Here is a 27,266-nt window from a genome sequence, read left to right as displayed (position 1 = left end):
ATGTGTATATATATATGTGTGTGTGTGTACAGATTAAATTGGTTTAGATTCTTATTAACATTTATTTGAGAGAATATTTATTTTGCATACCTGGTATTTAAGCATACATCTAAGAAAGAATTTGTGATTTTCATGCATAATGCATGAAAATAGAGCGGTGCATGAAAAAATTAATCAAGATACAATCTCTGAAAAGAAATGTTAATGTTTTCAATAATGTCAATCGTTCACATATTTTTGCTGGAAAATGAGACTCTTTTTCTCCATTTAAGATGTGATATAAAGGACATTGTTGTGTACCACTGGATCTATGGACATCTGACTTGCAACGTGTCAGTAAACTTCTCAAAAGCTTTTGATCTAATGGGAATGTCGTAAGTGTTCTTGGAGGTCTCTCTGACGTCAAACAGATGACTTGTTTGAGTGCTTGGTTTCCTTGGAGAGACACGTTTGCAGTCCATTAGAATGTTAGTGATGAAACATACATGACGAGAACAGAATAGAACAAAGCAAAAGTTTAATGCTTTAAATGGATGGACATTGCTGGACCATAAGGTGACCAGCATGTGTTTTTTTTTGTGTACACTTGTGTGTTTTTTGGGGGTAATAACAGGGTTTGGTATTCTCAGTGCTGGGAGGAACCTTGTGGTCGAAACCTGCGTGTTGGAGCCTGTTGGAGACTGAGCTCTCCCTCTCTTTCTCTTTGTAAAGCTAGCCTCTTCATCTCTGTCTGTACATGTCCTGGCTTAACAGTAAATGTTAAGGAATTCACACATGCATCCTGTCACTTACCCAGCCTTATTGTGTCTTTCACTTTTATTTGTCTTCATCTAATCCATTGAGCAGGCCCACGCGCGCATGAACTGCAGAAAACTCCCAAGAATTTAAATGGAGAAAGACAAGAAATTTAATGCAAGATACTTTCTCTGAAAACGAGCCTTAATATCTTTGCAATATCTATGCAAATTAGCTTCTCGGGTAAATGTATCATATTTTAAGGAAACCTTTAATTCCTTGTGTTTATTAAATATTTTAGCTTTTTTCAGCCACCTTAGCTCTATTTCATGTGAGGTGATTAGATCCATTCCACAGATTTTTTCCCAAAAATTCACTGCAAATTTAGTCTATTTTCTGTCTATTTAAAAAAACTGACAGGGATAATTCACCTGATAGTGTTGTTCCTGTACAAATTTCTTGCATCAAACTGAAGTAGAAATTAGAAGTTTAACTGAATATTCTTGCTGCTTTTCTCCATGTAATGAATGTGAATAAGAACCAGAGCCTGTCAAGCTCTAAAATACCAAAAAGAGAACAAATGACATGTGAACTACTTTCAAAGGTCGTTCAGTGAAACATTAAGTTAAGTTTGGTATCCACTGAAAATCTTGTCAACCTTTTTATTGTATGGAAAAGAGAAGCTTTGGCTTATATTTCCCTTTTTGTTTTACGGAAGAAAGAGCGTCATACAGCTTTTGAAAGACATGAGGGTGAATAAATGACTGTAGAGTATCCCATTTTTAAATGAGCTATCCCTTAACAGAAGAAAAGGAAATTAAACCAAAAGCATCATTCCACACAATATGTTGGGCTGTTTAAAAGGAGCATTACTATTTGTCTATACAGTATGTGTGTGATTATGCGTGCAAGTTGGTAAGAATGCAACTGAAAGAGAGAAGGTTCAGACATAAGCACAGCCAAATGAAAACAGCGTGTGAGACAGAAATAGTGTGAGAAGCAGAGAGGGGGTGAGACTGCGGTCAGAGTCAGGACCGCTGGATCACAGAGTATGACTTCTGCTGAGTGCAGAGAGATGTGAGGAGTAACGGGCGAAGAGGAGACATTTGAGAAGAAAATGTCTGCTTTATATGAAATGAGTTGCCAAATAAAAATAAAAAAATCCCCTTGTTTTTGGCACCATTCTTAGGGAACTTCCTGCCCTAACTGGACTTCCTGTTATAGTGAAACCACAGGGCTGGTGAAGTTGTTGGTTTTAGGTTGAAGAGAAAAGTGGTATTTTTTTGCAAAATGTGGGGAATGATGATGTCACGTTTCAAATAAAATACCACTACACGTCTGCGGGCTGTTTTGTCCCAGTACTCAGGCGTCAAAGGGACTCTTTAGTGAACTAATGTGTTAAATACTTATTTGGAGAACCAAAGCGAATAAAATGAAGATTAAGGGTGTATTCACACCTGTCTTGTTTGATTCTACTGAATCGAACTCAAGTTCGTTTCCCCCTTTGGTGTGGATCTTTTAACCAGGTGTGAACACAGCAATTGTACTCGGGTGCGGATCAAACAACCGTACCGAGACCCAGCTGAAGAGGTGGTCTCGGTCCTCTTCCGAACGAACTTTGGTACGGTTGAATGGATGAACCAATGAATGGATGATCTTGGCACACGTGTGGTTTTGTTAACAGTTTCTGGTTCACTTGCAAAAAGGACAGTGTGAAAGCAAACCGCACCAAACAAAAAAAATCTACGTTTTATTTGGTCCGTACCAAAGCAAGTGAACTAGCGGACTTTCCTGGGGTGAATACACCCTAAATCGAAAATAAGTTTTTTTTTTTTTTTTCTTCTTTTTTTTATGATTTATTTTTGTAGTAGCAATCCCTGGCCTTTATTCTTACTAATCTACTAAATAATGTTTCTGTTAGTGGCCTCTAAGAATTCCTTAGAGAATGTTGACATCATAAAAATGACATCATGGCTCCCAAATGTGGAGAGATGTTTCCCGTTCCCTCCCCCTTTCAGTTACTTTTCCTCACATGCCCACGTCTTGTTTGCACAGGTGGCGTAAGTAGACTGACAGATCCAAAATAGTTGGGATGGTCATTTAGAACAACAGGGTGTTATTTCTTGCAATTATTTCTGCCAAGAGTATTCTCCAATTATCACATTAAATGTGACTTATTTGTCAACACAGATGCATTTCATTTGCATTAGATGCAGTGTTCTGTGTGAGATGTTATCCCATTGAAATAATAGTTTTGGACTAAATGAGTGACTGAAGGAATGGGGAATGTCTAATTACAGCTTTTTCTCTGTGTTTCCTCCAGGCAAAGGGGCGGAGAGATAGGACCTCTTCATCCAGTGAGAACCCTCGGCCGGTGGTCAGGAGCGGGGCAGATGGGTTGGGCGTGTCCTGGCAGGGTCCACGTACACTGGTGCTCCATAAGAACTCTCAGGGCTTTGGCTTCACATTACGTCACTTCATCGTTTACCCTCCAGAGTCCGCCCTGCACACCAGTCTCAAGGTGAGGATTTCTGCAAACTATCACAGAATCAGGCAGCAAAACGTGCACAGCTCTGACTTACAGCACACTAGATGAACAGCTGAAATAAAACATCCCTGTCTCTCAACTACAAAGACTAAGTTGTGCTCTAGGCCTGTGCATTAGGCTTTCAAGGACTTTTATCTATAAAAAAAAAAAAAGAGCCTTTGGCATGATATTAGGGCTCAAAAAATATTCTTAAAAAAACTGGAGCAGTTTTTTGGAACTCATTAATGGTATCAGACTCTAAAATGCCTTTTGTTTTAAGGGTACATACAAATCAATAGCTGGTCCACCTAGAACTTCACCTCACAGAGCCAGAGCGGAATCATTTTTCCTTTACATAATTTTTCTAAAGAGAAGAGGAGGAAGAGAGGACTAAGTAAACATTTTGTTCATCATAATTAATCATAATTAGAGCGAAAATATCCAGTGATTATATAAGGAAAGCCGTGAGATATCTAATCATGTCTGATATCAGTTTGTCCTGTTCACTATGTTAAATGTGAATATATGCAATTAACTAACTTTTTTTTTTTTTATCTGATCTGATCTGACACTTTTTGTTGATGTAATTTTATATGATTACCTTGATTCAGTCATATTTAGTAATATTTTTTACTTCTATAAAACCAGTTTACATTGTTGCTACATTTTTTTTAAATGTAGGCCTATTGAAAGCCTGAGACAAAGTATCTTTATCAGTTATATGCTTTATAAATGGGACATACACTATAATTTGAATGTTTGGGGTCAGTGAGAGATTTTTTTTTTTTAAGGAAATTAACATTTTTAAATCGTTTAAAATGATGGTAAAAAAAAATTCAGCTTTGCATCACAGGAATAAATTACATTTTAAAATACATTCAAATAGAAAAATTATTTCACAATATTACCGTTAACTGTATTTTTGATCAAATAAATGCAGTTTCATTGACAATAAGAGACTTCAAAAAATAAATAAATAAATATTGCCAACCCCGGTAGTATATTTTATTTACGTATTTTATTTAGAAACGGGCTACAGAAGTTTAAACTGTGTGTGTGTGTACATGATGGATAAACAAAGCCCCATTAACACTGGATTTGGCATCTCTTCTCTGAGAAGCTGCTGTTTGCTTTCCTACTCAAAGAGCCTATTTTGTGTTTGACTGGTACCACACGCGCTCTGGGCTGGTCCGGGCCGTACCAGGGCTGCTGGGACAATGAGTTCTGGTCCATTCACTGTTCCCAGTGTCCACGTGTTCACATGACTGTGTGGCACCCTCCATCTGTCACCCCACCACACGTGGACTTTCTTTTTGATCTGTGGGTTGAATGTTGATTATAAATCTTAAAGTTGCGCTCACTGTCTGTCACTCTCTACCCATCTGTTTGCCCCTCTGTCTGTCTTTCTCCCGGGACGGCAAAGCCTCAGTATTGTGTGAGTTTGTTAGGAATGAGCCCAGTCAGCGCAGACTAAACACTGGGCTGACCACTTTAAACTGCCTGATCAGCGTTGTGTGTGTGTGTGTGTGTGTGTGTGATTTCAGCCTCTGGTTTGCAGTCTGGTTATTTTGTGAAGGCTGTGCATGTGTTATCTAAACTGTGTGTGTTGTAAATAAGATGCAGAGTGAATATTATAAAGACTATGTCATTTCCTGCCCAGATGGAAAGATTTATGTTGTTTCGGCTCTAGTTCTTGCAGAGATGTGTTTTATGTGTGTTGGTGGCTAAAAGCAGCTCATTCACTGCTAAAGTGCTCCCACTTTTCCCAGTGCTGACCTCTAGTGCTGAGACAAATTCAGTGTCGATATCAGTTGCATGATAGACAGACATCAAACCAATTTACTGAGAACTGTTATAAAAAAATCTAAGAAGTTATTTCCTGTTTTGGTTTTTTGTTGGTGCCTTATATGATGAACTCTGAGGATAACTATTGACTTTTAATTCATGTTGCACACCAGAGACACAAAAGGTATAATTCACCCAAAAATATTGTTCCAAACTTTCTTCTCATGTTTTGCATATTTAAGAACACTCCAAATCTTGGCCACTCTTTTCAATGACAAATAAGCAGCATAAAAACAATAACTTTAAAAGGCTTGATGAGCATAATTTGTTAAATACTCCGCTGTCATTTCTATTATACGATTAGTGGAGTAAAGTATATTAAAATTATAATAACTCACTTAAGTATCTTGTAAATGACTAAACCATTAAGTTTAAGGCCATGCAGTAATTTTGCTATGATCTAACTGTCTTCTTCTTGTTTCCTGTTAGGATGAAGAGAATGGGAATGGAAAGGGTGAGTCTAACTTTTATATTCCTTTTATGTTCACACATCATGTGAATTACAGCCATTAAAGCTCATTTCTTATAATTTTTCATTGACTAAGCTTCAAATGACTTGTTTTTCTTCCTCTGGCTTACATTATCTCTTACATTATCATCAGTGACTGATCTGAGATGAATTAGCGGTAGAAGCAATATCAAGGGAAACAGATGTTTGTTGCATGGCGCCTCCTAGAGCAAGTTTCCATTCTTGCACAATCAATGAGGCCATCTGCAGTCAAATCAGTCTAGTTTAAGCAGGGTTACAGGAAGGAGCATGATTGATATTAGATATGTGCCATATAATTTGCAAGTTCTGACATATGAAAATGTTTCCTTATTTCCATAAAAAAGATATCATGTCACAGTACTTGTACATGGAAAAAAGATGCAAATCCAGATCTAAAGTGAGAAAGTTGAGTCCTAATGTCTTATTGTGCTTTACATATTTGTCATAATGACATACTACTGGATCCCAGGCAGTTACAACGCAAGTAAAAGCCAATGACTGATACAGTGGTGCTCAAGCAAACACATGCATCTACACACAGTCCACACACACCGTAGCTTCAGATCATAGAGATTTGTGTAAGAGCTGAGTGCGTCAGATCATCTGATGATATAAGACCAGTACTGATGCTACACTGAAGGCCCACAGTTCCCGGATCACTTTATGTGTTACTACCTCATCCTGTTTGTAGACTGTTACCATCTGTCCTCATCTTATCATGCCATCCTGATAAACTGGATTCCACAGTGCCAGCCTAAACATCTGTGAATGTGTGCACTTGTGTGTCTGTGAGCTCCAAAAGCCCACCAGTCAAATGATTCTATTTGTAATATTTGTCATTTAAAAAAAAATTTCATTACAAATTCTGAAATGATAAATCAGCATTTTTAAATATGAACCTGAATGTCAAACTGTCTTATTATATTCAGTATTACATGTTTGTTTTAATGAGAGGAGCACAAGTTTGTGTCCTACCTCATGATTTGTATTTTAGTTTTTCTTTTTTCTTTTTTTTGAGCCTGATTAATAATGAACAGTTTAAATTTTTTTTATGTTTGAAAATGATGTCCAGCATGACTTGAAATGATCCAAAGAGCTTATTGAGCTTCAGTGGAGGAAGAACATCTGACATTCACCTGTCACTAATTTACATGACCTAAAAACAGTGCAGAACATATATATTTAACATATATATTTAAATATTTCATAGATTATTATAAATATTTCATAGATTATATGCAAGTTTGAATTAGATTTTCAATCTTTGATTTTCAATATTTAATTTAAGTTTTTCCCCTTCTCTACAAACTATGAAGTGTATTTTGTGTGTGTTTGATGCAGGGCTCCATCGGGGTCGTCTGGAGCCCATGGATACCATCTTCGTTAAGAATGTGAGGGAGAAAGGCCCCGCCCACCAGGCTGGATTGTGTCCAGGTAAAAGAGTGTGATGATGTGTTCGTAGAAACCACATGGCATCAGCCTAAACGTATGCTGCAATACATTTTAATTTGAATGAATGGCTGTTAATATTTTTGTTCAGACTGATACGAACATTTACATGCCTCGATCTGACAGAGAGAGCTTCTCATTTCCATCAAACTGCAAAGAAAACTAGCCAACCAATAAGATTACCGTTTTTGGTCCCATGCCAATATACAGTAGGTCTATGGCTGACCTGCTGTCAGAGAGTGGATTTGCATTGTCATTCATCCCATCTGCAGCTTTTTATGCATTGATCTGAATAGACAAATTGCATATGAGTTTTTAATTGACTCAAAAGTCACTGTTGTTGACATTAATCATTTCACGCTCATTCTAGTGAAGTCAGCTAGATGGTGCAACCCTTAATACACATAACCCTGAAATTCAATGGGAAGTTGAGTCAACTCATGGTTTCATTCCTGAAAACTTTTTTAATTCATACTGTTCACATGTACAATTTATGACTGTTTGCTGTATGTGTGTACATGCTAAACAGTTTTAGCTTCGATTATACCCACCTCAGTGCACTCATATGTGATCTCTTTTTATGACGTTACCCACTTAACTCGATAGTAGTCTGTTTCTTCTTTAGAGCCTGTCACAGACTTACAGGAATGTGTCTCTGCACTTTTAATATGTCATGCTTCCTGTGACTAATCATGTCATCTGACTGCCATGGACGGTTCACTGTGCCCTCACTGCATTCAGTCTTTCTTCTGTTGGTTTCTATGAATGGAATAAATCTGACCTTGAGAGAGAAAGTGATACAGAGCTGTATATCTATTTGGTGAATTATGGTTTGTTATTCATATACAACACTGTCAGCGTAACAGAAGGTGATTCATTATCTCTTGCTTGTGTGTGTGTGTGTGTCACATGGCAGCTTCCTGGTTAGGAAAAAGTAGTTGAGTTTAATGAAGGCATGTCCTCCTTAGCTTCTTTCCTTAAAATGTACAATACAATGCAGGATAGTAGTATATTTACCATATTTGTTGCCAGTAACTATGCTACCATACACATATGGTTAAATAGCCTTGTTAATTTAAGACATATTAAATAGGAATATCACAGACTCTTGGTATTTAATGTGATCATCTTGATGTAAAGTCAATGGAATGTATCAAATTTGTTACATGGAGCTCAGAGTAGCTGACAGCATAATCGTTAATATTATATTTCATAAACAAACATGATGAGTGTTCCAATTCTGTGGAAATAGTCTTTTAATAGTAGAGTTTTCCGTGGAACCCGGTGCAACAGATCATGCACTGCCTCTGATGAATGTACTGTATTTTAATATGACTGAATACAAGGTTCAGCCTTCATTGACTCTTCTGACAAACCGCCGCTGGGGGAGATGATCCCATAACCTAACCCTGACATGAACCCAAAACACACCATAGAACCAAAGAAAACAGAGTGAACACATGGAACGAGTCTACTTAATCTTTATTATTTGAGCAGGATGCTCATGATCACTCACTCACACTATGTAAAGAATGTTAAAAACACGAAACCTTGTTGTGAAATCAATAGTTAATGGAAAAATATATGTAATTGTGTAATATTATATAATATTGTACATTTGTGTGAATGAAACAAATAGAAAAAATACATGATTGTTCAAAAGTTTGGGGATGGTAAGAATTTTTTATGCTTTTGAAAATAGTATCTTATTGCTCACTAAGGCTTCATTTATACAGTATACATAGATAATGAAATATTATTACAGTTTAAAATAATTGTTTTCCGCATTAATATATTTTGAATTGTAACTTATTCCTGTGATGCAAAGCTGAATTTTCAGCATCATTACTCCAGTCTTCAGAGTCATGTGATCTTTCAGAAATCATTCTAATATGATAATTTTCTGCTCAAGAAGCATGTATTGTTATTATCAATGTTAGAAACAGTCATGCTGTATTTGTAGAAATCATGATTCCTTTTTTCAGGATTTCTGATAAATAGAACACTTCATATTCATTATGGCTTTACTGTTACTTTTGATCAATTTATTGCATCATGATCATGAAAAAGAAACAAGAAAAACTTACTGACCCAAATGTTTAAATGGTAATGTATATGCTCCTTTGTGAATATTGTTGACTTCCAGTGTAATAAGTGACTTAATAATATAATTATTACTTAATAATATTAATGTTTCTGCAAAATGACTTCCAGTATAATATCAGTTATAAGAACATGTTTCTGGTTGAGTCTTATTGATGGGGCTGTGCACATCATACAAAAAAGATTGGGAAACCCTGCTCCCAATGTCATGTACAATAAGTGTGTTATTTTGTGTGTGTGTGTTCGCAGGAGACAGGCTGGTTAAAGTGAATGGAGAGAGTGTGCTGGGCAAGACATACTCGCAGGTCATTGCACTGATTCAGAACAGGTGAGCTTTCTCAAGTCAAACAGCATCTATTCAAAATCACTTTGTTACATGAGCTGTTTCAAATGAGGTCTTCTAAAGCTCCAAATATATCCTGGGATGTAAATGCAGATCAGGATGTTTGGATTGTTGAGTTAAAAGTTGAAGGAGCAGAACCTAACTAAACATTTTCACATGAGTCTTGTTCATGTGGAATTTGTGACACATGTTTTACGTAACAGAATGACCTCAGGCAGTGTTTGCTGTCTGGACGATTATGTGCATTACTTAAAAAGGTTACTACTGACCTCAGTGTAAAGGTTGTCTTTGTGCTCTACCCAAATCACAACCCAAAACCTTTAATGGAGAGTTTGTTCTATTGTCACTTTAAGTCCTGTAAAAAACATACTCCTGTTGAATCTCATGCTCTCTGGGTGTCTATGTCTTCTCTTTGCAGTGAGAGTGTACTGGAGCTCTCCATCATGCCAAAGGATGAAGACGTGCTGCAGCTGGTAAGTGTACGTTTCTGCATTTTTGCCACACTTTGCCACTGTTTCTGTCTCAGACTTATACATGCACATTTATCTGGTTGTCTTAAGAAGAGCATGCTTTATTTTATTTTATTTTATTTTATTTTATTTTATTTTATTTTATTTTATTTTATTTTATTTTATTTTATTTTATTTTATTTTATTTTATTCATAGTCCTGTGTCAGGTGTCCTTATACATTTTTATGATATCTATTTAACCTGTCCTGCTTTTTGTTTAAAAAGTCTGGGAATTTTAGTCTATAGTTTTAGCCAATTAAAACAGTCACATTTTAGTCATACTGCATAATGGTTAAACTGATAATCATAATTAATTACAAAGTTAAAGTCACTATTACTGATCATGATTGTTGTCATCATTTCATCAGAATTATTTCACTTTTCTGAGGGTGAAAGCCAGCTAAGCCAGCGATATTCCTAATAAGACTTTGTATAGGCGCACAGAGGTTGCATAGGTGCATTTATTTAACTGCCCAATTGCTAAAAATATAGTCGAGATCCATGTTTGGATTTAGTTTGTCACTGAGAAGGTTTGATGGAAGATTTAGTTGCAGCAAACAGCTGGAACAACTGTGTGAAGGATCACAGACTGGCTGCATTACTCTTTCATTTGAGCAGAATATCTCAATGAATATTGCTAAACCCCAATTTATATGTTTGTTGATGTTTTCAGCTCATCAGCTCTTTTTCCATAGTGTAAGAGAGAGCTTGTGTGAATGGTTGCCATGTTGCGAAGAAAAAATAAAACACAGTGAAGAAAATGTGTCCTTTTAAGTCAGTATTTCATAGGGGGATTTAAACTTTTGACATCTGGCAACCCCAGGCATGAAAGTTTGTGGAGGTCCATATTTTCTTATCCTCTCTTTTGTTGAAGAAAATAGAAATGTTAAGAAATGTAGGATATAGAGTGTTTTTATTTTTTAACTACATTTTAGTCTAATTTTTGTCAACGATATTTCATTTTCATACAGTTAGTTTTAGATGATCAGTCAGTGTTGTCTTGCGTTAGTAATAAAAAACAGGTTGTCAGTTTGTATTTTTTTGTTTCTGAAATTAACACTACTAACACAAGCCTTAATGGAAAACAAAGCTATTACATAACATTCTTAATCTTTGGTCTTGTTTTCCAGTAAAACATCCTTAAAATAAGATCAGTTTACTAAATTGTTTAAATTCTGACTTGTTTTGGAAAGAAGGATTAATGATTTAGGTTTATCTTTGTTTTAATTTAATTTTAATTAAATTTGTTTAATTAATTTTAATATATGATTAACATATTTGTCATCCGAAGTAAAGCTAGTAAACTCACACACACCCTCAGAGGCGTGTACACATCTCTCACACTTTGAAATAGACACAGAAACTGAGGTTTGACAACACTAATATTTTTCAGTATTCATTATAAAGCAATGTGTGAGTCAGTAGGTTGCTTCAGCAATGTCTTTGAAGCATTTCCAAACAAGAAATCAATAATCAGTTATGTTGCTAGCATGCAGATGGTCACATAATTACCACACAAATAGTCACAAACACATATGCATGCTTTCACACAAACATTCCCACTCGCATATTTTCTTCAGTGCACAAATTACCCAGTTGCCCACATGATCAGACATGCAACTCACTAAAGGCGAAGAGAAACCTTTATGCACTTGTGTGACACATACAGACACATGCTTTATACACACTCGAATGAATCTCTGTACTAGGGCACTCATACTAAACAAATTACGCATATAGCCTCCCAAGAGACCCCACTCCTCTACCCCCCCCCCCCCCCCCATGTCTACTTCTCCTTCTCTCTGTCTCTCTACACACCCCTCCTTACACCCGCATCAGCTACATTCCAAAGATGACATCATCAGTTATGTAGCCCCTCCCACACTCCCACAGGGTGGAGAGAGAGAGAGAGAGAGAGAGAGAGAGAGAGAGAGAGAGAGAGAGAGAGAGAGAGAGAGAGAGAGAGAGAGAGAGAGAGAGAGAGAAAGGAGTGAGTTCAAGAGCATTGGGTTGGGTAGGGCTCACCATAGACAGAAAGAGAAAAAGAGATACCGAGAATAACAGAGGGACGTGACAACGAGACATGAACTTGAAAAAGCATGGATAAAGACATAAGAGGTACATTTAAGCTGTTAAAGAGGACCCTATAAAGAAAACGAGACGTTCGACAAATTGGAGCTTTAGGGAATGTTTTTCTCTATTACTGAATTTCAGTTTTCTGTGTTGGTTGCATTTGCATGTATTAGCAGACTGCATGTACTATGCTATGTTAGTCTATTTGCTTGTTTGGAGCTGGACAGCATTTTCGTTAGCCAGCCATGTCTCTGTTTTGATAATAAATTCTTAATGTAGCACATGTTGAGTCTGTGTCAGTGTGTTTTGAGGTTAGTGTTGATGGAGGGCTGGTGCTTCTGGTCGGCTTGACATCCTCTCTACAGTTACAGAGCAGTCACTGCATGGGCAGTGTAAGTTGTTGAGGTTTTGGAGTTGATGTCCACTGCAAAAATTAATTTTGAAATCAGTATTTTAGTCATATTTCAATTGAAACATCCTTAAAACAAGATACATTTAATTTAGAAGGTGGTTTTACCTTTCTTATAATATGACATTAAGTTTTTTTATGTATTTTACTTGCTTTAACCATCAATCCAAATATCACATATATTTATGATATATTCAGAGAGATTTAATGTTAAAACTAAATCAATTCTTTTAAAAAGAATATTTAATCTCTTTACATTTTACTGGAAATAATATTTATTACATTGTGGTGTTGTGGTGAATATCTCATAAATCTCTCAATGATTTTATTTTATTTTTTTCTGATGATTATAAAATGATTAGAAATCATCAGCTTTTGTCTTATCATCAGACATCTTTAGATAATACAGTTTTAGTGATTGAAAAACCAAATAAGCTAGTACTACACTGAAACTCAGTATTATGACATCCTTGATTCATTCCTTGATGCCTTTCTCACTCTATTGAACTTATGTCACCCTTTTATGTTCCTTTAGAATTAAACCATTATATTTCTCTCTTTCAGGCATATTCCCATGATGCCTACCTAAGAGGGAACAATCCATATACAGGAAAGGCCCAGAATCTTCCTCCACCACCCCCTGTCCTCTACCCTTCGCGTACAAAAACCCAGCCTCCTGCAGGGTACCCCCCGAGCTCTGCCCCAGCTTCTTCACACATGGGGCAAAACCAGCTGGACAACTGGAGCCGCTGGCCCGGCTCCTCGTCTGGTCCCTCTCCGCCCCTTGACAACCGGACGGTAGCTTCCAATGCTGTCTGGGCAGCCGAGGGCAGGAGCTGTGAGCCAGGAGGTGTTGGTCACAGTAGCCCTGCACACCGAACTGAGGAGATCCAGTATGGAATGACTGACAGGGAACAGCAGGCAACCGGACAAATGAGAGGACGATCATATTCATCATCTTCCTCCTCGGGAGGGATGATGAGCCCATTGCATCATGCTCATCTCCCCAACCACAATGTGGGGCACATCGGAGGCCGCAAGGAAAGCCCACCTTGGGCCAGCCCTTCTCAGTCATCATCAACACCCCCATCCAGCCGCAGTGAATGCACCCAACAAGCCCTTTCCAACTGGTACTACAGCCAGGTACCAGGCCGGGAACGGCAACGAGAGCGATCAAATTCTCGCTCCATGCATCCACGCAACAGGAGTTTCTCACAGGATCGTCTAGGTGAGCTTGGGAGGGCCAGGCGTTCGCAACAAGCAGGTTTTCCTCACAGTGCATCGCAAGACACATTGCTGCTGCTTCAGCAGAGCTCGGCAGCGTACGCCGATCCCCACTGGAACCACGGAGACTGGAGGGGTGAGCATGCTTATGGACAGCAGCCATCTGTGGTGGCCTATGGGCGCAAGTCTTCTGAAAACCTTCTCAGAAGCCGGTACGGACATACAGGACGTTCACTGGAAACTCTCGACAGAGCAGTGGGAATACTCTCACCACGACTGGAAAGATCTACTTGGGTCCAGCAGCCTCCAAACAGAACTGAAAGCTATCTAAGATGTGGTGGACATTGTGAGTCACACCACCATATCCAGCAGCACCACCACCACCAACACACTCCTCAGCATCAAAACCTCACACACGCAGCGCACCAACACTCATCTCAGACTCCACAACCACAGCAGGCAGCTCCACAGGCAAGACGTTTGCCTTCTTGCCAGAGTCTAGACGAGGAGCCAATTGGCTATCGTAGCTACAGCCCCTCTTTTAACCGGAAGACCGGCCGTATCTTGCAGCAAGCCCAGTCGTTCAGAGACCCCTCTTACACAGGTCCACACCTCTGGACCCCTACAACCAAAACCAGTCCTCCAGAGGGGCTTCCACACTCAGCCACTCCTTCCCCAGCTCCACCAACCACCTCCTCTACAACTGCTATTCCCACACCCCCTGAAGAACAAGACAGAACTTACCGACCCACTAATCACGACAGAGGGGCAGGGGAAGCAACAGGTGAAGCCCAGACACAGGAAGTAGTTCTAAGGCAGAAACCACCCACTGGCCGAAGGGGTGCGAACGCCGTACGACATCCACATTACGGCATAGCACTTGACTCCAGTGACCCTCTACTCTTTACCTCTGATCCTACGGAGCCCCCTGCCAAAGCGGAGAGTGCTATTTCTCATCGGCGTACGAACGGTATCCTACCACCACTATCCATAGAGGATGATTCCCTCGCGTCAATTCCCTTCATAGGTAAGTCCCTGCTGACTCTCATACTCTTTTCTTCTTGGTGTATTCAGAAAACTGTTCCATCTAGTTCTTGGTTTCTCCCTCTCTTTCTCTCTTTCCATCATTTGCTCGCTCTATCCTGCACATGGTTGTTATTTTAACAAGGAAACTGATTAAGTATCCAGACACCATTAAATTAGACTGATGGGAATGTTGGAGAATGACTGGAGAATAACTCACAACCCCACTGGTCTTACCATTCATTTCCTATGTCTGGTGAACCAGTGTGCACGTCTGCATTATGTAAAGCTGGAATCTCCCATGGTCAGCCTGACAATATTTGTTGTCTGTGGCTGAATCAGACTTACTGGATTTAAAGTAGTCCTATTTTTCGTTCTTCCTCTCCTTCTTTTTCCACTCTTCCAGTGCCTCACCCAACTCCATCCTGTTTCTACAGTTTTAGTAGACGCTTCTGTCCAAATTGACGGCATTCTTTGGGAATTGAGCTCATGACCTTTGCATTGCTAGTGCCACGCATAACTGTGTGCGTTATGGGAACACTATGAAGCGAAAAGACTTGAAATGAATTGTCTCGAATATTTACATAATGTAGAAATGTTGATTGATTGGCTAAGGCACAGTTGTGTGAATAAGTATGTTTTATACCCTAGCCTCATTTTAGGGACAAAATAGCTGAAAAATATCTGCAGATGTTAACTAAGTCACCCTTAAATGTGGAAATGGTTCATAAATAAACTAAACAAGTAAAGTCATAGGGTAAGGTTAGGGTTTGATTGGTTTTATTTGAAAAAGCAGCTGTCTAAGTGTGTGTAGTTTGTGTGTTTGATGTGGCCTGTAGCTCAAAGCGATCTTGTCTCTGCATGCTTTTATAACAAAACCAGAGTGCAAGAGGAAATCTGAAACAAAATGGCTGGCTGAATGCAAAGCATTAAAAACAAATGGTGATAGACACATAGACACCAAAACTCTTTCTGTTAAATGTGCTACAGAGTGGTTATATGTGGTTGGCCATGTATCTCTGTTTCCTCTAATTATATGTTTATAGCACAGCTGGATTCAAGTGGAGTGCTATTGATTTTGCAGTTTCCTTAAAAGCGTTCAGTTGGTCTCTTGCTTTTCTTTAACATTGCATTAGAAGTTGTAATGGCAACATTAAAACAAAACCACTTAATTTCAGGCCTCTTTCATGGTGATTTTTAGATTGTTCGGATCTTTTCACTGCTTGACATCTTTTTATGATCTGTTGTGATTGCATAAGCTGTTGTTAGTGCAGTGCATTCATTCCTGAAGGAGATTAAGCCTAAAACCACTGTGCATAAAAGTGCCCCACCTTTAGCATCCAGTACAGACGAGAAGCTTGTTTCTGCTACCACACACACCTGTATAGGGCAACATACCCCATGAGTTATACCCTTCAGTTTGATTACATTTGTTAAAAATGATGAGAGCAGGCCGGTGTTTCCCAGGCCCTGGTTTAGAGCTTGATAGAGGCAGAACGGCATAAAAGACTCAAAAAAAGAAACAGAGAGGACTAAACTTAAACTAACAGAAATGCTCACAAGCTGGGGCATGTTACACATACCGATAAAAACACAACAGACAGTCTGTTCTTGCTCTACCTGCCTTGTCAGTGGAGTTGTTTGTACTGGATTTTTTCTTATTGATTTGGGGTGAATGGTTTTCAAACTGCTTTATTGTGTTAGTGCAATTGGATCTTTGTTTTGTGTAAAGATGACATTCAAGTCATGATTAGCATAAATAGCATAAATAATATTCATTGCATAGGGCCATAGCTATATCAATCTACAGGGTTTATATATATTAAAATCATTAACATTTTTCCAGTTTTATTTAAATTTGTTAACATTTTTGTAATTTTGTTTTGTTTTTGTTAGTTTTTTTGTAAATATGCCTATATTGGTTTTTAACTCATTTTTATATTTTATTTTACTAAAACATTTACTTTGTTTCAAAAAAAAAAAAAATATATATATATATATATATATATATATATATATATATAGTAGTTAATTGTAATAAACCTGGTTACTGCGTATCTCACCTAGGGTTGGGTATCGATTGGGTTTTATACGATACCAGTGCCATTTCAATACTTTTAAAACGGTACCGGTAAAGACTAAAAAGACTAAAAAGAATAACATTAAAGATCATTGAAAAGATTTAAAATAAATCCATAGCATTCACTCGCTCCTTGGATGCTCTCAGTTCCCAAGCTTCCTTTAAGGCTAATAAATTGGCACATTAGTATTTTCACCCCAAAAAAAGGTTTTAAGCCAGCTATTTATATATTTTGCAGTAGTATGTCAGTAGGAAATATCAGTTTACATTTCCAAACATTCATTTTGCCATTACTTTTAATAATAATCTAGTGAATGCACAAGCAGTCTGACAACAGACTGCCTAAGACTAAGACTTTTGCACAGTAGTGTATGTATAAAGCATGTATAATTAGATCAAGTATATTTAAATAAGTATAATTAAAGTATGCGTTCATATGTGTTAAGGGCTATATTGTCGCTGGAGGAAACGGAGGGAATACAGTAGATGGGAAACCGATTGCTCCCTCGTGACCTTTTGTAAACTGTATTTATGACAAAGAACTGCACAGATACAGATATTCTAGCAATCTATGGATAAACACACACCTTGTGTCCTCTGTTTCTGTTTGAGTCCACTCGCGCTGCTCCACCGCTGTCTGTGGATTGCGCTGAAAGACCAGGAGACAGGTCTGCCAACGTTTTCATATGAAATTTAAGAGGACTGACTCTGAGACGATCGCAAATTTGTGTACAGTTTATGGAGCTAAATGCTACAGCCCCGCTAAAAAAGTCTTGCGACACCCCTGCTTCTTGTGTACATTTCGGAGAACAAGGACACACCTTTCAGTCGATCGCTCTGGCATTTAAGGGGCACCGAAATAACGCACGAAATCTGTGCTCTTATTCGGTTCGGTGCATACCAATTCATATTGGCACCAGGTTTTGGTACCCAACCCTAAACTTACCTGCTAACCTGTTACTCCAGAAATCTTAGGAAAAACAAACAAATATTTTTATTCATTCAAGCCCACATAATAATAATACCCAATGACTTTTTATCACTTTATGAACATATTTACTAAAAGTCATGCTGATCAGAAATCTCTGGTTCATTCTTACTGAAGCTTCTGTAAAACATGTCTCAGTTAGCAACAGTAACTGAGGGAGGTGGAGCCTAGTGAAGGGTCATTTCAGGTAAAACATTTTTCAGAGGAATGAGGAAAGTTCAAATAGTTTTGGAGTGAATTTAGCTGTATCACACAGTGTTTACTTTTGTGTTTTGTTTAGTTCCTGAAGTCTTGCGCTTTATAATTGTGTAGTGAACTGAGAATGGCACAGGGAAGAGGGGCAGGGAGCAGGGGTTTTTGGGGTTAGGGGTGAACGACACACACACATACACACTCTCACACACACAGTCAGATATTACCGGACACAATCGGCACACTCAGCTCTTTCTGCCCTCAATGTGGTCATTGTGTCTCCAATAAAAAGGGAAGGAGTCTTCACTCCACCAAACATTCACACACTAACACACTACATGCAAAAGATTTTTGCACATCCGCACACACGTTGTCTCCCTTAAAACCCATCTAGTTTTTGGAGAAATCCCTCTCACCACACTTTTGCTCATAATACAGTGTTGTCAGGCTTGGTTTCATTTTGATTTGTGACACTATTAAAAGGAAACCTCACTATGTTCATAATATTTGTGTTCTTCACCCTATGGTTTTGTGGATATGTCTGCATAAAGACTGCATATCGTGGCCAGTGAGAGTCTGTTCATGGAAGTACTTCTGGTGGGTTGGGTTATTTACAGCGTCTCATCTGAACCTCAAAATAAGACTGTTGCACATGACTGATGTTAAAGTAGTACAGATGGATTTGGTATGTGCTAGTGTTGTATGTCCATGATACAGACTCTATGGAGAGTGTGTGTGTGTGTGAGCTCATACTCAGGCTTCAGTAATGAGGGCCTTTGTTAAACCCACGGAACAGCTATTTCTGCCAGTGGCTGGAAAACAAGCACAGTCCAGATTCCACATCCTAGATTGGGAATTTTTCCACCCCACTCCATTCTAGTGTTAGAAAGAAAGAGTAGACAACATCAGAGAATTAAAAGAAAGAGGATTCACTTGATTTAAGACAAAGATATTTAATTATAGGTTGGTTGATGTGTGTGTGTATTGTAATGAATGTTGAAGAAATTAAAAAATGTGATTAACTGATGACAAAGATGAAAAGTGGACTTCATATGAAGTCTGAAGAGATTGATGGCTGAGATAAAGATAGTCATATTATTATGACAAAACTTTGTGCACAGAGATAAAGAAACGCAATTAATGAGAATAGAGAGCAGCATGCTGGTAAGTTCAAACAGGGGACCTACTTCTTAAAGGGATAGTACACCCAAAAATAAAAATTCTGTCATTAATTACTCACCCTCATGTTGTTCCAAACCAATAAGACCTTTGTTCATCTTCAGAACACAAATTGAGATATTTTTGATGAAATCTGAGATCTACTGTATCTGACCTTGCATAGACAGCAAAGCAACTGACACATGCATTGTTATTTTAGTTTCCTTGGCACACAAAATGTAGTCTATAGCTTCATAACATTAAGGTTGAACCACTGATGTCACATGGACTATTTTAACAACATCTTTACTGACTTTCTGGGCCTTGAACATAGTAGTTGCTTTGCTCTCTTTGCAGGGTCAGATAGCTCTCGGATATACAGTATCAAAAATATCTTAGTTTGTGTCTGAAGATGAACGAAGGTCTTACAGGTTTGGAACGACAAGAGGATTGTAATTAATGACAGAATTTTCATTTTTTGGGCGAACTATCTTTTTAAGCTTTTAGAAGCTTTCTAGAAACAAGAGGGTCTGTATTATACCTAGAGAAAGCAGTCTGTTAGCATTAAACTTCATCTCAACTCCCTCAGCTTGGTTTTAATGGTCCAGTCACCTGAGCCGTAAATGTCATGTGACCTAATAAAAGCAGGACAATTACATCATAGCAACACTGATTGGCTGATGGATGAAGAACGCTTCTCATTTCTCTAATTTTGAAAAAGATGATAAATGATGATAAATTAGCCTACTGTTTGTAAAATTTGATTAAGCTTATTATTTCTGTTATTGACAGCTGTTTGGTGGCTAAGTGTGTATATTTTCTACTAAATGCTTATTATTGGAACAATTTTCAAGTTTTAGTACATTTTGTTCCTGAAATCTCTCTGAATGCCAGTTTCTACTGGGATCTTGATAATCCTCCTTTTTTTATTATTATTATTTTTTTTATCAAAGGTATGCCAATCCCACTAAAATATGTTTTGAAGAACCCATATTGTAGGGTTGATCCAGATGGAAACCAAGAATGGATTACATGATCAACTCCAATCTCAGAATCCTTTTTTTTTTTTTACCAAACAATTTTTAAGATTTCATCTAATCCACCAAAATCTGATCAAATTACTTTTGAACTAGAGCCTAGAGCTAACTGGACCGTGGACTTCGTTTAGAAAGTCTCTTGTTTAGCAGTGTTGTGTGCTGCCTCCTGGTGGTGTTGACAGATGTTGTTGAGGTGGTTTACTGGTTGACAGATTCTCCTTAGTCACTGAAATACCAATGCAAAGTGCTGCCAAGTTGTGTTTTTGAAGCGATCATGTTACCGCCACAGGGGAAGAAAGACCTGACGTATAACTGCAAGCACATGCTTTGAAAACAGAGGGCTTTTTAAAGAAATTCTTGAAGGTGCCACTCAATCTCACACATGGCTAATATGTGCTTATATATGAGGACTTTGGGAAAGGAAGGACTTTGACAGGTGATGGATATTCTAATGTATTGGTTTTAAGCAGTTAACCACTCCAAAGAGGTTGTTATAAAATCATACCTGCAACAGCCAACTACTTCCCACGAGAAACACACAACACTGAGCACTATGCACTTTAGCAAGAACTGAAACCATGTGCTAATACAAAAAGCACTTGTACATCTCAGTTCCACATTGAACACTTATTTCATGGAGGGCTACGAGTCAGGTACAAAATGCTGTATGATTTATTAATTCTTTCTCTTTCTTTTTCTTCTCTTATCTCTCATCATTTTTCACTTTGTCACACATTACATGCTTTAACATGATGAGTGGGTACAGATATAGCTTCTGCTTACAGTACTCCTCCTCTCTTTAAGAGCATCTAAATCTCATTAGGTTTTGCCGTGTTTGGAAATTCAGTTGTCTACTTTTCATTCCACACATGTCAGAGAGGAAGAGTCTCCTGTGTTTTGGTGTATTATGATATTTAAATATCTTGCAATTAACTGTGCAACACCATTTTGCTTTTCCTCTAACCTTTCCCTCCTTCCTTGTTGTTCTTTTTGGTTTCCCTTCTTTCAATCTTACTCCTTTATCCAATATAATGTTCTTTTATTCTTGTTTTCCGTACTTCTTTCCTCCCCCTCTTCCTATCCTTTGCTCCGTTCCACTCCTCCCACAGATGAGCCGACCAGTCCAAGTGCAGATCTGCGGGCTCGTCATGTCCCCGCCTCCTCCGTCGTGTCCAGTGGCGGTATAAACTCCGCCCCTCCTGTGGCCACAAGCCCCGCCTCCCCAACCTTCACCTTTCCCCTCAACCGCCTTTTCTCCCAAGACTGCAGTGAGTGATGCAGAGAAAGAGAAACACTGTTACTACTAAATTATCAAATCACTGCGTACATGAAAACATCGCAAAATTATGTAAACATTCAGAAGCTGCATGTGATCGCTGTAAAGCTCCTCCTACTGCATGCGTACTCATACAGCACAAATAAGTCAAATATATAAATGTGCATGTACTGCGTATGCTCACATGATCGTTCGGTAATGCTCGTGCACCATCTTTGGACTTCACTGAGACTGTGATTAAGATGACCACCTTCTCACTTCCTCCTAATCTCAAATGACTTCCTGTATCCTTACCAACTCCACACTAACTGTCCTTCATCAGCTCTGTCTCTTCTTTTCCTGTGTAACAGTTTCTTTGTCATCTTCATGGTTTGTAATGAATGGCTGTCTCTCTTTTTCTGTCTTTATAAGCAGGCGATCCCAAGTCTAATCGTCGTTCTTCTTACCTGCTGGCCATCACCACTGAGCGCTCCAAGTCATGTGATGAGGGCCTTAATGCATATAGAGAAGAGGGGCGGATCTTCTCGTGAGTTTTGGGACTTTACTACTAGTATTGAACACCGTTCACACCTCAGTAAGGATGTGTGAGTTGAATTTATGTTTAAATGTATTCTCACTGTGCTGCTTCAACAGGAGGATTCCAAAAAGAGTTAAGAGCTTCTTTACTGAAGGGGTGAGTGTAATTTCCTAAATTACCGTAGAAACTTGATCATACACTCCAAAAAACGGTATTGTTTTGAATCAACATTAGTCAACGTAATCTGTTATATTTCTGTGTATAGATCAGATGTGGGATGCTGTCAATACCAGTTTTATTTTAGTATTGTTATTACTTTTTTAAGACAAAAATTTTTCATTATTATTATAAATCCTTTCTAGAGGCTCGAGATGCAAATTAGCATATGCTATAATCTCTATGTACAATGCTTATTTTTCAGCTTCTTCTGGCTGTAATCATTTATATACCATTATAGTTTTTTTATATATTTTGAATTGGATTTCATTTTTATGTTTTTATTTATCATTTTAATTTCAATTGAAGTTTATTTAAAATTAATATTTATATTTATTTTATTTAGTAGTTAGTTTTGACTTCTCCATCATCTATTTTTATTTCAATTGAATATGCATGTTTAAGAGAATTGTTTATCAGCTTTAAATGTTCTCTTCCTGTATTCTGGTTCTTTATTTACTGTAGTTCCACGTCAGTGTCACATTTGTGCATTTCTCTGTCCCGTGTCATGGTTTAGTCTCTGGACAGTCTGGCTGCTGCGGAAGAAGCTCGCTCTAAACGACACTCTACCTCGGAGCTGGGCACCATCAGCTACAGTGACGTGAAGAGAGAAGGCTGGCTCCACTTTAAACAGATCCACACGGAGAGGGGCAAGGTAAGCCAAACAGACAGCGAGGGTTCATTTATAATCTGGGGGAGCAGTTGTTAGTGGTTAAGATAAAGATGTGGGCTTGTAACTGGAAGGTTTTAGGTTCAGACTCGCCATACAATTTGCTTTGGATAAAAGTGCCAGTTAACAAACCACCGTAATTAGTCACCTGTATGATCTGATGGATGAGATTTGTCTTTTCTCTCTCTCTTGCAGAAGGTGGGTAGTGCCATCTGGCCTTGGAGGCGGGTGTTCTCCGTGCTTCGATCCCATTCTCTGTTCCTCTACAAAGACAAGCGAGAGGCAGTGCTCAAAGGGGCGGTGCTGGGAGGCGGGGCCGAAGAGGAGCAGCCAATCAGCATCCGAGGCTGCCTTGTGGACATTGCATACAGCGAAACGAAGCGCAAACATGCGCTGAGGTTGACCACACAGGACTTCTGTGAATACCTGCTACAGGCGGAGGACAGAGATGACATGCTGGAGTGGATCAGGGTCATCCGAGAAAACGGCAAGACTGACAATGAGGTGAGGGTGTGAGAATGATGGCACATAGACTTCAATTGAAGGAAATTGCAAGACTAAATTTGTTGTTATGGGTTTGTCTAGTTCAGGGTTGGGCACCCCTGGTCTAGATGAATGACACAGGATTTTTGAGGTTGTCATTGCCTGTGCAGGAAGCAGTGCATGTTTACATGGTGTTTGTTTTTGAGATCTGCTTCCTCTCTTACTGCTCTTTACTGTCAGCAGGCTTTGATATCACTCCCAGGTGTGCTAATAAATGCAAATATGGCCATAATACATGATCTTTTATGTATCCGTCTAACCACATACACACACACACACACACACACACATATATATATATATATATATATATATATATATATGGACATGCTAAAATAAAAGCTAAAATACTGGAAAATCTAAATAAAAAAGAATTTAATTTAATTTAATTTATGAATGTGCTAAAACAAAACCCAATATGTTTGGGGAATTTTTTAATAAAAATAATGTACATTTTATTTTGTTTTCTATTTTTTATTTATCTATTAACATACATGTGGAAAACTAAAATCAAGCACTTTTTTTGGTTTAAGAAATTTGAAAATGTACTGTTTTATTTTTTCCATTTATTTTTAGTTTTCCAATTAAGGTTTTTAGTGTGTGAAAATAAAATTATTTACAGTTTTTTGTAGTTCTCATTACCGCTAGCACAGCTTGTCAGTTAATTTCTTCAAACACTTAGACTCTGAGGTCTGTGGATTGCACTGCCCAAAATGTCTAAATTAAATTTTGAAATTAAATTTAAATGTTCTTTATTCATATTTGTCTGTAGGAATTGGGTTTTTCACGACAAGCTCTCATCAATAAGAAACTGAATGACTACAGAAAGCAAAGGTGAGATTGGGGATCATTGTAGCATTTTTAACACATTTCACGGTTTAGAATTTAAAACAATCATCCTCCTCTTGGTTCCCTCCTGTAGTCCAACGGGTAATAAACCAGACTCCTCACCCAGAGTTTCTCGAATGACATTTCTGCTCAGTAAGCAAGACAACAGCGCACCTCCACGTTCCCCAAAACACGAGGCCAAAGATGAAAGCAGCCCCCCTAAATCTCCTTGGGGCATAAATATAATGAAGAAGGCTAAAAAAGCAAGTCCTAAAGCATTTGGTGTACGTCTAGAGGACTGCCAGCCTGCTACAAACAACAAGGTGTGTCCTTTTTGTAGTGTGCTGAATGTGTTACTTCTGCTACCTGTTAAGTTTAGGTTAGTATGTTTACATGTGTATTGTTTGTGCAGTGCATTCCCCTGATTGTGGAGATCTGCTGTGGGTTGGTGGAGGAGATGGGTCTGGAGTATACAGGGATCTACAGAGTGCCAGGAAACAATGCAGTAGTGTCCAGCCTGCAGGAGCATCTCAACAAAGGAGGAGACATCAACATTGCTGAGGAGGTGAGCTGTTTACACACACACACACAATCTCTGTCAGAGACGCTGTCATTGTTAAATTGCCACTGGCTCTATGAGGCTAAATCAACATACTGGTTATATTCACTTCCCATGTTTAAGAGGATGCTTCCTCATACTGAGGACTCAGTGATAATTAGGTTCAACAACACCAACAACAACTGCTTTCACTTGTCACTCCTGTACAGAAATGGCAAGACCTGAATGTGGTCAGCAGCCTGCTAAAGTCCTTCTTCCGTAAACTCCCAGAGCCCCTCTTCACAGATGGTGAGATTATGAGCATGTGAACTGTGATTTTGTGCTATTATATGTGCATAAAACTGTAAATACTGTGGAATCCTGAAGAAATATATTTTGAGAGGTATGAAGTATGTCATTTAGTGACATTTTATCCTTCTGTTTCTGTTTCTCATTATCCTCTTGAAGACAAATACAATGACTTTATTGAGGCCAATCGGATGGAGAATGCGAGTGATAGGCTAAAGACAATGAAGAAACTGGTATGAATTTGTTTTCAACATGTAACTTTAAAAGCCACTTTCTGCTGTTTATACTACCTTTCAAAAGTTTCGGATCTGTAAGATTTCTTTTATGTTCACCAAGGCCTGCATTTATTTCATCAAAATATTTTATAATGCATGCATGTTTTCATTTAGGATTTTGCGATCAATCAAAAGTTCAAAAGAACAGCATTTACTTAGAAATATTAAATAGAAATATTTTATTTAGCTTTAATGTTACCTTTAAAAAACAAAGCAAAAAAAACACTGACCTCAAACTTTTGAATGACAGTGTCTTTACTTTGCTTTGATATTGACTTTTCCTTTTGTCTCTCTGTCTTCCTGCAGATACGTGATTTACCAGATTATTACTTCCACACTCTAAAATTCCTAATCGGACACCTAAAGACTGTGGCAGACCACTCTGATAAGAACAAAGTAATATATTTAAATACATTTATTTCATACTAAGTATAGTTCAGATCTATTAACATATTTACTGACATATCGCTTGAGACTTACTGATATAGAATTTATAATTAAGCTTTATTTGGAGTACAGCTTGTGCACAGCGCACATTTTATTAATATTAAGCCTAAAATGTGTTTTAATGTCACCGTTGATGAGGATTATATGATTTTTGAATAATACCCATCTTTAAATGCAAGATATTTAAAGTGTACCTGAAGTATACTTGCAGTAGTTCAACTTTAGCACAATCAAACATACTTCAGTATATCTTTAGTTGGACTTTGGCACTGCTTCTGCGAAATTAAAGTGCATTAAGCACAAAATTAGTTGTTCCAATTTTTTTATAAATAACTTTAAATATACCAGTTAAGTATACAACAAGTATAATTGCATGGTATTTTTATTAAGCACATAAATAAGTAAATGTATTTGTAGTATACTTAGCATGAAACAAATGTACAGTATTTCAAATAAATTTTTATGTATTTATTTTCCACTAGGAGTGATTTTGATATTTCAGTATTTTAAATCACAGTATATTTTTACCTTTGGCCAATGCGAAGCATTATTAAACACAGGTGTTGTTTTCTATATATTCATTTGGATTTGTGTTGAGTTTAAAAAACAGCTGGATCCTGTCAGATCTTTGCAAATAGTCTAGAGATTTGAATAAGTAATATTCCAAATTTAGTAAAGTTTTAAATTTGGCATTTTTCATGTTAAAAAAAGCAGCCGAGTTGCTCGTGTAACCTGTTGAATACAGTAGCATGCTGGTTCATGTTAGCTGTAGGATGTTCTACTGAGCGCTTGTGTATGTGCAGATGGAGCCGCGTAATTTGGCGCTGGTGTTTGGCCCCACTCTCGTCCGGAACTCAGAGGACAACATGACAGACATGGTCACCCACATGCCTGACCGCTACAAGATTGTGGAGACACTCATTCAGCATGTGAGGCTCACAGCTGACAAAAAATGACAGCTAGTCTTCATTTGAATTGTCATTTTAAACCATGACTGTCTTGCTCTCTTACACAGCATGTCTGGTTTTTCTGTGAAGAACACGAAAAAGATGAAAAGGTTTGTTTGTTTTTATTTGCTACTATTGAGATTCATATATGACTACATAACTAAGCATTTAAAATGTACATTTTTTCATGGCTAAATATTTACATCGCCCCTTAGACACCAGTGGACACAGAGGACGTTCAGCCCGCCCCAAACATAGATCACCTCCTCTCTAATATTGGTCGGACGCTTGGGGAGGCATCAGGTGAGAGTGCTTAACCAGTTCCTGCAAACAATATTCAGCTTAAATAACAGCCAGTTATAGTTGACAGTAGTCTCCTGTAGATGACTTTTGGTTAGCGGTTGGTCATATTCCACCTCTGATAACTTACACTAGAAAACACACTTTCATCTGCATGTGGATGGACAGGTCTGTCTGTTGAGCATGTGACAGTAGTAGACAGCAGCAGGTCCAA

At 38.0% G+C, this 27,266-nt stretch overlaps 1 protein-coding gene across 7 annotated transcripts in view; it reads left to right on the top strand.

The window, feature by feature from the left end:
• Positions 1-27,266, top strand: part of arhgap23a (Rho GTPase activating protein 23a) — a 67,616-nt gene that overhangs the window by 34,906 nt on the left and 5,444 nt on the right. For 3 of the 7 annotated variants that reach the window (XM_059558145.1, XM_059558138.1, XM_059558104.1), the window contains exons 2-21: positions 3,059-3,256; positions 5,537-5,561; positions 6,939-7,031; positions 9,399-9,477; positions 9,911-9,965; positions 13,049-14,735; positions 21,296-21,454; positions 21,874-21,988; positions 22,096-22,135; positions 22,713-22,850; positions 23,061-23,369; positions 24,181-24,242; positions 24,331-24,559; positions 24,649-24,801; positions 25,005-25,083; positions 25,243-25,316; positions 25,665-25,754; positions 26,609-26,734; positions 26,821-26,862; positions 26,968-27,055. In XM_059558145.1, the coding sequence (XP_059414128.1) occupies positions 3,059-3,256; positions 5,537-5,561; positions 6,939-7,031; positions 9,399-9,477; positions 9,911-9,965; positions 13,049-14,735; positions 21,296-21,454; positions 21,874-21,988; positions 22,096-22,135; positions 22,713-22,850; positions 23,061-23,369; positions 24,181-24,242; positions 24,331-24,559; positions 24,649-24,801; positions 25,005-25,083; positions 25,243-25,316; positions 25,665-25,754; positions 26,609-26,734; positions 26,821-26,862; positions 26,968-27,055 (3,841 nt within the window). Of the gene's footprint in view, positions 1-3,058; positions 3,257-5,536; positions 5,562-6,938; positions 7,032-9,398; positions 9,478-9,910; positions 9,966-11,986; positions 12,121-13,048; positions 14,736-21,295; positions 21,455-21,873; positions 21,989-22,095; positions 22,136-22,712; positions 22,851-23,060; positions 23,370-24,180; positions 24,243-24,330; positions 24,560-24,648; positions 24,802-25,004; positions 25,084-25,242; positions 25,317-25,664; positions 25,755-26,608; positions 26,735-26,820; positions 26,863-26,967; positions 27,056-27,266 lie in introns of those variants that run through there. The other 4 variants (XM_059558112.1, XM_059558129.1, XM_059558120.1 and 1 more) reach the window with 4 other exon arrangements.

This window comes from Carassius carassius, chromosome 1, assembly GCF_963082965.1.
Source record: "Carassius carassius chromosome 1, fCarCar2.1, whole genome shotgun sequence".
In the NCBI taxonomy this organism is placed as follows: domain Eukaryota; kingdom Metazoa; phylum Chordata; class Actinopteri; order Cypriniformes; family Cyprinidae; genus Carassius; species Carassius carassius.
The sequence above is the reverse complement of the archived record's forward strand: the minus strand, read 5'-3'. Positions and strand labels throughout refer to the sequence as shown.